General features: G+C 62.2%; 1 protein-coding gene across 1 annotated transcript in view; it reads right to left on the bottom strand.

Annotated features, from left to right (window-relative positions):
• Nucleotides 1-12,670, bottom strand: part of SLC22A18 (solute carrier family 22 member 18) — a 22,150-nt gene continuing 9,480 nt past the window's right edge. The window contains 6 exon segments of the mRNA XM_030811462.1: nucleotides 1-237; nucleotides 2,515-2,635; nucleotides 2,868-2,969; nucleotides 5,452-5,552; nucleotides 6,748-6,855; nucleotides 8,070-8,188. Coding sequence (XP_030667322.1) covers nucleotides 50-237; nucleotides 2,515-2,635; nucleotides 2,868-2,969; nucleotides 5,452-5,552; nucleotides 6,748-6,855; nucleotides 8,070-8,188 — 739 coding nt within the window. The 3' untranslated portion in view covers nucleotides 1-49.

A 12,670-nucleotide genomic window follows, 5' to 3' on the forward strand; every position in this document is an offset into this window, starting at 1 on the left:
TCGGAGGGATTTAGTAGGAGTTTATTGCCAGTCTGTGTCTGGGCAGCGGTCACCGGACTTTGTCCTTCCTCTGGGGCATAGGTGTCCTCCAGAGGACCAGGAGGACAAGGGCATTGATAGCAACCTGCACGTGGCCGAAGACGGGGACGCCAAAGCTGCGGTACAGGAGGCCACCGACTGTGGGTCCCAGAGTTCGGAGCAGTGGTTGTACAGAGGCGCAGAGGCCCAGCATGGTCCCTGGGGGATGCGTGGGGGTAGTCAGGCTCTGAGCAGCTCCCTGGGCCGACTGCCCACTTCCTGGACACAGCCATGGCCTCCCACCTCTCCTGACCCACCCTGACTTCACGGCACAGTCTGCACCTTGCATAGTCTGGTGAAATACTCCCCGAACACCCATCCTTTCCACCTGCCAGCTTCTAACCTCCAGTCCCCCACCCCCTGCCACCCACCCGGTCTTTGGAGCAAACACAGCTCTCTCCACCCACTGGCCTTTTCCCTGAGGACCTCTCAGCCATGCAGGGTGTTTCCCAGGGCATTGGGCTGAGTCTCTTCCCTGCTCCAGAAAGTTTCCAAGCACAGGAGGAGCCTGGGAATGGGGCCACAGGTCACCGCAGAAGGCCCCGCCCTGCCAGGCCTGCCAAGGGAGATGGCATCTGTGCCTGGGGCCCGGAACCTCCTGCCCAGGGTGTCAGGGAGCTGGCTTTCACGGCTCTTTCCCAGGGTGCCTGCCACTACCGAGGGCTGGTGATGCAGTGGGGAGGCTAAGCCTGGCCTGTGAGATACTGTTGGGGTTTGAGTTCAGAGTGGGCATGACACCCCCATCCCACAGCCCCTCCTCCAGCCGCCCCACCCTACGGAGCTCCTACTACTCCATGGAACTCCCCGCACAGGGCTGGGGAGGGGCTTCGGGAGCCCATGCAGGGCCCCTCCACCTGCCCCTCTGGCCCCCTGAGCAAGACCGAGCAACTTCCAAGGCTCCCCGGACATCCCCCACCTGCGCAGCAGCCTGCTCTGTCCCTGACACCGCATCTCCCAACCCCTCTGGCCAGCTACCCCCAGCATGGACGGACACGTGGGCACTATCTGTGGCTGTTGTCAACACTCGGGCAACATGGGGGGCAGCACTCACTACGCGGGAGGACCCCCCAGGACTCCAGGTGGGAGGACACTCTCTGCCTCTGGTCCCGTGCCCAGAGGGTCTCTGGCTCCAGGGACTTCAGAGCCCAGGTCTCCTGGAGTTGGAAATCCCGGGGCTGGTCAGCTGATGAGGAGCTGGCCAGGCCCCACCTGGGCTCAGGGCTCAGCATGGAGGACCATTAAGAGCAGCCTCGACTGCTGCACCAGAGCAGCCTCTTCTGCAGACACAGGGTGCAGTTCCTGCCCCTTCTGTCTCTGGGTTTCCAAGCTGCTGCTGGGAACCAAGTGCTGGCTCCTTCCAGGCCAGGGGTGGTGTCTGCGCATGACGTGGCCCAGTGGCCTGGGCCTGGTCTCCCTCAGCCTCCAGGGGCCTCTTCCCGGCCAGGCCTGGTCCTCATCTCCCCAGACCTTCTCCTGTGCCCTCCTCCTGGCCTCTCCAAAGTGCTTCCCAACCTCCTCCAGGAAGCCCTCCTGGCTCAGCCTGCATCAGCCCATGCACCATGGAGTCACAGTCCTGGAAGGCCTTGGAGGTTCCCAGGCAGCCCTGAGAAGAGGCCTGCCCTTTGCAGCCCAGCCACATCCAGGCCTCTAGACCTTGGTCCGCTGCCTCCCAGACAGGCAGGTGGATGGAGTGTCAGATGTGTGCCCTGAGCTTTCTGGCTCTGCTGCTCAGGTGGCCTGGAAGAATCTCCAGTACTCCAAAGGACTCAACCAGCCCACAGGAGCCCCCTGCACTGGCCAGTGTACCCACACTGTGCCTGGGGTGGGGCAGGAGCCTGGGTACTGTCGGGCCCAGGGCACCCCCAGTCTTCATGAGGGGCTTTCTTAGGCCTCAAGAAAGAAAGCTGGGTCCGAAGTGGGGGCTGGGGGATCTATGTCTGGGGGACCTGTGTCCCCCGCAGTGGCCTAGGGGCTTCCTGGACTTAATTACTGGTGTGCATTCATTCACTCCCTCATTCATTCAGGAAGCTCCTGAGCACTTGTGTGGCCTCCCCTGTGCTGGGGGAGGGCCCAGAAGTCCCCGGGGCCTCCAGGCCTGGCAGGCAAAGCCCTCAGGTGCTTCTCAGGGCCAAGCCAACTGCTACCTGCGGGCAGCCCCCTCCCAGGCCCCTGGCCTGCCCCCAGCTGGCCTAGGTGGTAGGGCAGGAGTCTCATGCAGCACCCAGGCTCCCTGCCTTACTCATTCCACACAGACCCCAAGCCCCCACCCCACCTACCCCACACACTCCACACAGACCCCAGGCCCCCCACTCCACCCACTCCACCCAACCCACACAGACTCCAGGCCTCCCACACTACCCACCCCATGCAGACCCTAGGCTGCCCACCCCATCCCCACTGGGTAGCGGGCTGCCCCACCCGCTGGCCACAGCTCACCTGTGTCCGAGGTGGAGACAGCCTTGGTCAGCATGCTGTCGGTGACCACGTTGAGGGTGCAGAGGCTGAACACCAGGCCGGGCACCAGGAGGCAGAAGTGGAAGACGCTGGACATCCAGGCCTGGGAGAGCAGGCAGGGGCCGAGCTGAGTGGGGGCCTCATGGGACCAGGCTCCTCTCTGGGGTCTTACCTGTCCCTCTCCACCCTGACTGCTGTCCCTGCTGAAGAGCTGGCCCTGGGTGGGTGTGGAGGGGTGGAGGAGGCCCCAGGGGCTCAAGCACAGAAGGCACTGCCCAAGTGGCCTTGCCCAGTGAGAGGGTCAGGTGAGTGGGCCCCAAGTGGGGAGCCCTCACCATGGCCAGGCCCACCACGATGAAGACCAGCACGCTGGCCCGGAGCAGCGCCTCCTCCGAGAAGTGGCTGCTCAGCTGCCCAATGACCAGGCCCTGGGTCACCTAGAACCAGACAGAGAGGGTAGAAGTGGGTATAGGGGAGGCGAGGGAGGGGCGTCTGGACTGTGGCCAGCCCCCAAAGCAGGGGACCTCCAGACTGGCCTGTGGTGGCCGGGGCCTCTCTGCAGAGAAGGCCTCTCAGCATCTGCAAGCCCCAGGGTCTCTCCCTACTCCGCCAGCAGTGACTGCGTCAGGATGGGTCCGAGGTCCTTGAGGAGATGGGGCTCCTCTCCACAAGGGAGGAAGGAAAGGCCCACACCAGGGACACCAGGGATGGACTCGGTGGGACAGGCTCGGCCGCAGGCTGCTCCCAGGCCAGGGCGAGGCTCCCTATCTGGTCATCTCAGCTCCTCCACTGAGCAGGGCGTGCCGGGCCAACACGCCTGGGAGTGCAGGGGTGGCCCTGGCTGGAGGAGCCCCTGGGCTCAATATCTGCCCACAGGGCAGGCCCAGCCTGCAGCACCTCTGCAGGGGACCAGTCACTCTCCCAAATTCCTGCCAGGCAGAACAGAAACTGCTTCCAACAGGAACCATAAATGGTTTAAAAATCTTACTTTCACACTTGCTTTATCTTAGGGTTTTTTGGGATTTTAACACTTTTTTTTTTTTTTTTTTTTTTTTTTTTTTGAGATGGCGTCTCGCTCTGTCGCCCAGGCTGGAGTGCAGTGGCGCGATCTCCGCTCACTGCAAGCTCTGCCTCCTGGGTTCATGCCATTCTCCTGCCTCAGCCTCCTGAGTAGCTGGGACTACAGGCGCCCGCCACCACACCTGGCTAAATTTTTTTTTGTATTTTTGGTAGAGACGGGGTTTCACCATGTTAGCCAGGATGGTCTCAATCTCCTGACCTCGGGATCTGCCCTCCTCGGCCTCCCAAAGTGCTGGGATTACAGGCATGAGCCACCGTGCCCGGCCTAACACGTTTTTTAAAGGAAGAGCTGGCAAGTTTCACTTCGTGCAATGCATCTAAGAGGGGCTCACAGTGAGTGCCGTGAAGGACTTCAAATCCAGGACTCAGACACCAAGGCCAGAAGCCTATTTGTGTTGCGTCTCAGTTTGCCCATTAAGTTTAAAAAAGCTTGGACTTAGGAGCCCTGCAGATTGTGACATGAACCTGGAGCTAACAAGCCTGTCCCTGGCCGGACTTGGGGCCTGTGGGCTGCTCTGCGGGCCCCCTCCTTCCCCTCCTCAGCCTCCTCTCCCGCTGCTCAGCCTGTGTCAGGGTCCCCAGGCCTCACCCTGCTCCTTCCCCGTCCTTGGGCAGTTCACCAGGCCCAGCTCCTGCGAGGGCGCCCCGACGGTGTTGGTCACCACCCCAGCTCTGTCTGTCTCAGGCAGGGTCCCCACTGCAGCCATGGCAGGCCCAAGTGCCCCACAACACAGGCCAATGACTACAGCGTCCAGCCCAGCTGCAGGCTTCAGCCAGGGTCTGGCTAAGCGTCCTTCCTTGCAGTGAGCTGGGCGCAGCCTGTTCAGAACAGGCCCCATGGCACCAGCCCCGGATTGTTACTATTATTGTTGCTGTTGTTGTTTTTCTGTTTATCTCTTTTGACCCTGCCAGGGTGGCCCCTCCTGGCCCAAAAAGCAGAGACCCTCTCTGCCCATGGTGGGGGTCCAGCCCCTCCCAGGAGCAGCTATTTTAGCACTAGTCTGGTCTTGGGCCCAGAGGCTGAAGAGCAGATGGCTTGGACGTGCCAGGAATGCCACAAGCTTCCAGAGAGGCCTAGAGCCCCGCCCCCACCCCAGCGAGTCCCAGAATAGCCCCCGCCCCGTGCTCTGGCTGTCAGGCGGCCATCCTGGGTGGCAGCACATCATCACCTGTCCCCACCACCCCAGGGTCTGGTCCAAATGCCCAGAGGAGCTGGCAGTGGAGGTGTCTCGCCCCGGCCTGGGAGCTGAGCGGTTCTGGGGGGCTGGCAGACAGACACCTGCCGCATCGGAGCTGCCAGGGTTTCAGGGCATCCTTCCATGAAAGCGTGGCCTCTGAGGGCTGGCATCTTATCCTACCATGACAGCGTGGCCTCTGAGGGTTGGCATCTTATCCTTCCATGACAGTGTGGCCTCTGAGGGCTGGTGTCTTGCTCCTATGGGACCTCCAAAGGGGCCCACACTGGTCTAAGCACTTTGCCATGTTAGGTCATCTCATCTGCCAAGGACCCTGCAAGGCGGGCACTTTGTCCTCATGGGACAGATTTGGAGAGTTTGGGAGACTTGCTCTGGTCACACAGCTGGTGGGCAGGTGAGCTGCCACAGATCCCAGCCAGCTGCCCATCAGAGGCCAGAGTCCACTGTCCTCACAGCGTGCCCACCACTGCAGTTGGCTCTCCCCCGCTGGCCTGTATGCCTGGTTCCCTGTGGACCCTGACATGTGCCGGATGGGAGGCCAAGGGCTCCCCAGCCTCCACCGGGGAGAAGCCTCTACTCTCAGAGGCCTGCCCCACTGGAGACCCCTGCCGTGCCCCCCAGCAGGCCCTGTGTGCCCACTCACCATCTGGAGGAGCCCGAAGAAGGACATGAGGTAGCCAGCTTGGGCGGCCTCCAGCTGGAAGAAGTCCATGGAGATGATGGAGAACATGACCATGAAGAGCCCTGAGCCGGGGCAGGGAACAGGGGTGAGCACCCCCACACCCTGGCCTTGGCGCCCACCTCCCTCCCGCCTCAGCAGCCTGGCCAATCAGGGTATCTGGGCCCTGGCCGGTGACTGGTTCAGGGAGGGGCCTGTGATGCCAGCCAGGCCAATGAGACCCTTCCCTGGGATTCTGCCGGATCCCTGGTGTGGAAAGTGCCTCTCATGCGGTTGCTAAGCTCTGGACTGTGAGCAGGAAGGTGCTGGAAGGGAGGGACCCGGGGCTGACCACGTGGGAGGATTTGGCCCCAAGACCCACCATGGCTCTCTGTTATAAGAGCCCTCAAAGTCACGTCTGCAATCCCAGCACTTTGGGAGGCCGAGGAGGGAGGACAGATTGAGGCCAGGAGTTTGAGACCAGCCTGGAAAACATAGTGAGACCCTGTCTCTACAAACACTTAAATCAGCTGAGCATGGTGGCCCATGCCTGTAGTCCCAGCTGCTCGGGAGGCTGAGACAGGAGGATTGCTTGAGCCTGGGAGGTGGAGCCTGCAGTGAGCCGAGATCATGCCACTGCACTCCAGTCTGGTCAGTGGTCTCAAAAAAAAGGGACCTCAAAGGGCCTGTTACTGAGGTTAATAACTTGGGTTCCAGTTTTGAGAGCCAACAGAGCTGGCCTAGGTGGGCTGGGTGGGACAGAGGCCGGGGCCAGTTGGAGTGCTGAGGGCCTGCTTCCTGGCTTCCCAGTTAGAGGAGTCCAGGTGGGGCTTCTGTGGGACAAGGCTGCTCGTGGGCTTGTCCATGGCTCGCTATCCTATTTGTGGTCCGTGATGCCCTAGGGTCTGCTGAGAGGGCCTGGGGCCAGCATGCTTCAGAAGGCAGTGTTGACACTCAGACTTGCTGTCCCTGCATCTCAGGCTGTCTGAAGAGGACATGGGGCCACAGGGTATGAGGGTAAGAGCTGAGGAGCACGCAGGGATGTATGGCTGCGAGCCAGGCCCTCTGCCTGTGGGGACCCTCCCTGGGATCTGCAGGTGCACAGCGTGGAGGGGGCTGGAAGGAAGTGGGAAAGACCCTTTTCTGCCTTCCTCCCACTCCCGCCTGCTCTACTACATTTGCGTGGACCTGTGGGGCACAGGCCAGAGGAAGGGCTGGGCCCTGGCCGCAGCTGGAACTCTGCCAGGCTCTGGCCGCTGTCGGGCAGTAGTTGGGACTCACCTGTGGGGAAGTTGGAGGCCACCTTGATCAGGAAGATCCTCGGGACATCTGGCAGCCGCAGCAGGGAGGCGATGGCCTTCAGGTCAAACACACTGGCCCGGGGGCCGCCTGGCATGGAGATGCCAGTCAGGCCTGCAAAGGCCATTGTCCCAATGCCCACCCCTCGCCCGGCTGCAGGCCTCGCCACTCTGAGGCTCCTGTTGTGCCCGCCAGGGTAAAGCTTCCTTCCTTGGCTTCAGCGCCGCTCACTTGTGGGAGTGGGAGCTGGTGATGCTCCCAGCTCCCAGGTGGGCACTGCCCCTCAGCACACTTCTACTCATTCCTAGGGGCCCCCTGAATCCCCAGAGGCACTCAAGAAAAGCATCCTCTGCACGCAGATAGACTGGCCTCAACCTGGGCATGCAGTGGCAGAGGCCTGTGGCAGTCCCTGAACAAGGGACCAATAGCTGCTTCCTATATGGTCCTGGCCTGGGGCCCGGGGCAGAGCATGACCAGGCCACCAGCCCAGAGGAAGACAAGGGCAATGCTGTACCACTCTCTGTGGCCACAAGTCACCGCCGTGGCCTGGCCCACTGGACACCTCTGAGTGCGAAGCCACAGGCCCCCAGCCCGGCTCACCGAGTTCTTCCTCCTTATTACCCCAGGGGCTCCTGCCTCTCTGGCTCTGCTGTGCTCGCCACAGGCCCATCTCCACCCGGCCCTCCCCCTGGACTTTCTAGGTTAATTCCATCACAGCCTCCTGTCCCAGGATGGTCCCAGGTGTGTCCCTCCGGCCCAGGCTGGGCTCTTAGTCCCTAGGCACCAAGGCATGGGCCCTGCCATGTGCCTGGCACAAAGGGGCTGGGTTCGGCAGGGGGCCAGCCTTGAGGGGACCCCCTCTGAGGAGCCTTGGCCTCTCCTCGTGGGACTAGCCTGACCATCCTCTGCCCTCCACCAATGAGTGCCCCTCAGGCAGCACCCTCGCCTCTCCCCGGACACTCAGAATCTCGGCAGCCTTGCTGGCCCACCCACCCTGTCGGGGGTCCCTCCTGGTCCTCCCCAGGCCTCTCTGGGCCTCCCCTCCTAGCGCCTTCCCTGTCTGGGCCTCCCCACCTCTCTGGGCCTCCCTGCCTGCCGGAGCCCCACTTCCACCTCTTCATGACCACACCTCACTTGGCTCCTATGATGTCAGCAGCTGGGAGGGGTTCAAGGCAGGCAGGAAGGTGTGAGTAGCCCCCAGATTTCCCCTCAGGCCCTCCGTACCCCTTGGCTGGAGCATGCAGGCCTAGCCAATGCCTCCCATTGCCCCAGCATCTGGGCAGGGTGTACCGGGCGGGGCTTACCTGGCAGTGGAGTCTGGGAGTCAGTTTTGGCCCCTTTGGTGCTGGCGGGGATGCAGGTGAAGCTGAGGACAGCGCCCAGGAGGGTGGCCAGGGCAGCCAGGATGGCCGGGCACTGAATCCTGCGGGCAATAGCCTTGGCTGCACAGGGTGCATTCCCAGGGCCCAGGCGCCCCAGCCACATCCCCCAACCTGCACCTTCGGTTGCACTAAAATAGCTTAAACCTGACCTCCCACATCCCCACAGTCTGTGACCTAAAGAGTGGGGACTGAGACCCTCAGGGCACATTTATTAGGTGACGGATGAAGGAACGGGTGGGGCGCTCACCATCCCTGACCCTCGCCATGCCATGCGCCATACAGGCCCTGGCAGCCCCTGTGGGTAGCAGGTGTGGAAGCCAGGCTGGTGAGCACCTGGGGCAGGCGGCGGATCCTCCCAGGGATAGCAGCTCCCACGCTGGCCAAGGCCAGGAGAGGCTCCAAAGGGCAAGCCTGGTGTGCATGTCCCTGGGAGGGGCTCTCCGAGACCTGGGCACCTGTGCTGTGTCATGGGGATGGCCATGCTGCCTCCCCAGCGTGGGCAAGGGTGGGCCTGGCATTCAGCGGGCGTTCAGAAACAGCCTCCTCTCCTGTCGGCCCCTCCCCGCTTTCTAGAGTGGGTGGGCATGCTGGGCTTGGAGGGGGCTTGGGCTGGGATCCCAGATCCTTGCAAAGCCCCGGATGTGCCCCTCAGGCTGCTTTGCCACCTTCCCACCTGCCTGGGCCACTACTAAGGCCTGTGACTATGGCTCCACCGTCAGCTTCCCTGCCATGAGTCCCCACCTGGAAACTTGGCCTGTGATTCCCCTGGAAGGAACCGGCAGGCCTTGTCACCTGGGAACACAGGCACCTGGAGCTGGCTGTTCCGACTGACACCATTGCCTCCTGGGGGCTGAGCAAGCCCCCTCCCCTCAGGGAGAGACAGGAGGAAATTGGGGCTTCCCACTGGGCCCGTCTGTAAGGCCGGACCGCCACAGCCTTCCTCTCAGCAGCTGAGCAAACTCCTATACAGCCTGAAGGGCCCTTGTTGGTGAGGCCCCAGCTCTCCTTCCCAGACAGCATGCCATCTGAGAAGGACTCACTTTACCAGCTGGCTAGAATCTGGCCCCTGAGGGCAGGTAGGCTGGGGTTGGACCCTGCACGGAGACTGCAGTCATCATTAGATGATCGGACAAATGTGTGAGACGTTCACACAGGCAGCACAAGTTCTGCCCCAACCTCAACAGAGCCTCCAAATCTGCCCTGGTCAGGGCCTCAGGGCACAGGCACCAGTAGGGGTCAGGGTCCTGGAAGACGCCCTTGTACCCGAAAACAAGGCCAGCCACAGGCCACCATGTCCCCACCAAGGAGTTCAAAGAAAGGACTTTCCTTGCCCCTCTTCACCACAGCCACATGTGCACACACACATGCACACGTGCAAACTTGTACACACGCACTTACATGCACCCATTTGACAGAGCAAGGAAGGGACTTGGTGCCACACTGACTAGGACAGTCAGTGGGGCCACCTCTGAGTCCAGACAGTCTGGGCATTGGCCACCCCTCACTTCTCAGGCAGGACCCCTGAGCTCACATCAGTCTGGGGTGGGCCGGCACATCCACCCCACCTGTGCTGCTGCCCCCGCCAATCCATCAGGGCAGCTCCTACCCCTGCAGCACCCACGGCCCAGGACGTCAGCTACTCAGGCTTTCTGGCTGCTGGGGTTCCGCACGAATGGGCCCTTCCTTTGGGAAAATGCCAGGGAAGGGGCAGGGCTGGATCAGGCCCCACAGCTTGTCCCTCCAGCCAGCAGGCACAGATGTATGGCGTGGGAGGGACACCTGGCCCCTGTGGCCAGCCCCAGAGAGAGGGGCCCTTTCTTTGGGACCCTGGCCTCAGAGGCCTGTGTGTTACAGCTCAGGGTCTGGCTGGCCAGGGGCAAAACCTGCCTTATTTGCCAGATGTCCCAGAAGTACACAGGAGCAGACGCGCCACTTCGATGGCTATTTTAGGAGGCTGGTGACAAGGAAGGCATGGTGGCAGGAAGCCAGGCCCTCGAGTGGTGGCGGGCGAACCAAAGGCGTGTGCTGCTGTGGGCAACAGGAAAGCCTGGGGCTGGGGGACCCTGGAGGGCCCCAGGAGGTAGGGAGTCAGGTCCCACAACTGTCCCAGGGGCCGCGGGTGGCTGCTGGGGGAGACGCAGGCTGTCCTTCCCCAGTCACAGCTCTCTCCTGCTCCCCACAAACGAACTGCCAGGAGGGAAACGGGAGTGGGAAGGAAATCCAGCACGCTGGCCCCAGCCCTGAGCCCTCTGCACACCAGACAGCCTGGGCATCCCCCAGGACCATTGACTCAAGGCACCCTTAGCACAGTGCAGTCAGCCCCTCCTGCTCAGCCCCCCTCAACCTCACCCCGACCTGCCAGACGCAGGGGCACGCTGGCTTCCCGGGGCGCATCCAACACTTTTATCAATGGAGCCACGACCAGGAAGGTGGGGACAGGTTAATTTGTCTTTGTCTCTTCCTCCTTTTTCGGTTGAATGGATTACAGGACACATATCTGGACACATAGATGCTGCTGAAAGTACACTGGACAGGACTCAGGGACCCAGAGCCTCTGTCCCTTCTCTGCCGCTTACCTGCTAGGTGACCTCATTTCCTTATATGCAAATGAGGGCTGGGCTCATAGCTGCCGCTGCCCCTAACTCCACTGTTCTGGGGCCCCACTGGACCTGCAGGGCGCAGCCCACCTGCATCCTGCCCACCAAGCGCAGCCCACACCTGAGGCTGCCCAGACAGCAGGGCGTGGTGCTGGCTTTCAGCCGCATATCCAGGAACCTCTGCTGAAGTCTGGGCTTCTGTGTGTTCTATGGTGACAAGCCCTCATCATGCCTCACCTTACTCTGAGGCTCTGAGAGGGGACGCACAAGGTGACAGCATGTGCCCAGGTCATCCTGCTGCCAGGAGCAAACCCACAGGTGGGGCTGAGGCTAGATCAGCTGGGACCTGGCTTCATGGGACACCTAGCTCACAAGAGGATGGGGCAGGGGGCCGTCCAGAGCATCCCTGGATGTCCAGCCCAGGGCTGAGAGAAGTCATCCATGCTCCACGATGCTGCAGTTAGAACCATGTCTGAAAATGAACATCTTGCCATGCCACTCCTGACGCAGCTGCCCTCTGGCTTCCAAGGTGCCCCAGAAGGTCCTAAAGGCCCCTCTGGCCTGACCCTTCCCAGTCCTCGTGTCTCCCCGTACCTGGTCCCCCCATTCCCCAAACACATAGCCCTCCAACGAAACCACAAGCTCCCTCCTGCCTCAAATGGGCTCTGAGACTGGAGTGACTCACGGGCCCAGCAGGAGGCCTGTCCAGCCTGCTGCTCAGCAGGGCTGTCCTGAGGGACAGCCGGGCCAGAACCATCTCAGCGGGGCCTGCTCCCTCCCCGCTGTGGGAAGAACAGAAAGAACCAGACTGTCCTGGGCACTGTGAGGCACACAGACTAAGGCAGTGGCTGAGTCACCTGGCTGGGGTTGGGCCTGGGTCCCCCATATCCTGCTGCCCCCTCAGCTGCCTGCCAGGCCCTGCCCTGCATCTACCTGCCCCTGAGAGCCTCTTCCCTGTACAGCAGGTGCCCTGTTACAAACACCCCTGCACTCCTCAGCCTACGCTCAGCGCTTGGGGTGCCCTGGGTCATATGGGGTGCTGCTCACCTTCCCCTCCCTCCCCTCCTCCCTCTCTGAGCTCCAGTGTCCCTGGCTCCTTGTTTTTTCTTGGCTGGGCAGGGATGTCCTGCCCATAGGGCCCTGGCACCCCCATGGCATGGGCATTGCCCTGGTGGCTGCCTGTCCACCCGGGGAAGGCAAACCCCACAGGGCTCCCTGCTGTCTGGCGCAGGATAGGACTCTATGACCTCTCCCCATCCCTCCCCAGGCTGTGAGGGGCTGGGCTCAGAACATGAGTCACAGAACCACCCCCCACCTAGCGTGTGTGCAGTGACTCAGGTCCCGGGTCCCTCCTCAGGCCAGCCTGGCCTCTCAGCCCTGGGCTCTGGAGGCTGGGCCCAAACCAGTTATACCAGTGCCCGCCCCCGCAGCTTGTGGGTGCCAAGTCCACTTCCTCCTCCCACCTGCTGCCCAGGTGGGTGCGGATGAGGCAGGACTGGGGCCTTCCAGGGTAATGGGATACACAGGTGGGTGGGCAGGGAGGGAGAGCCCACGCACGTTGTGCCTCGGTTTCCATCAAGGAAGGGCAGGAAGGCTGTAAGGCGGAGGGTGTTCACAGCTGCACCAGACTCCTGCCCCGAGCTAGGCCAGGAGCCAGAGCAGGCTGCAGGCATCAGGGCAGCCGGACCGAGAGTGCCAGGGGGCTGGCTCTTGCCATGGGGCACCAGGCCTTGGAGCCTGGTTGGCACCTGGCCCCACTGCCTTCGGTGAGCCCCCGAGGAGGGGGTGTGGGCCTCCCTCACCCTGTCTGGGTTGGACAAAGGCAGAGTACCAGCCACAAGGTCACCCCCACAGCCTTCCTGTGCCACCACCACTCTGGGCAGCCAGCTTTTGCCATAGGGCCCAAGCAGCACCCCATGTCTTGGG

This window comes from Nomascus leucogenys, chromosome 4 (genome assembly GCF_006542625.1).
Source record: "Nomascus leucogenys isolate Asia chromosome 4, Asia_NLE_v1, whole genome shotgun sequence".
In the NCBI taxonomy this organism is placed as follows: Eukaryota; Metazoa; Chordata; class Mammalia; order Primates; family Hylobatidae; genus Nomascus; species Nomascus leucogenys.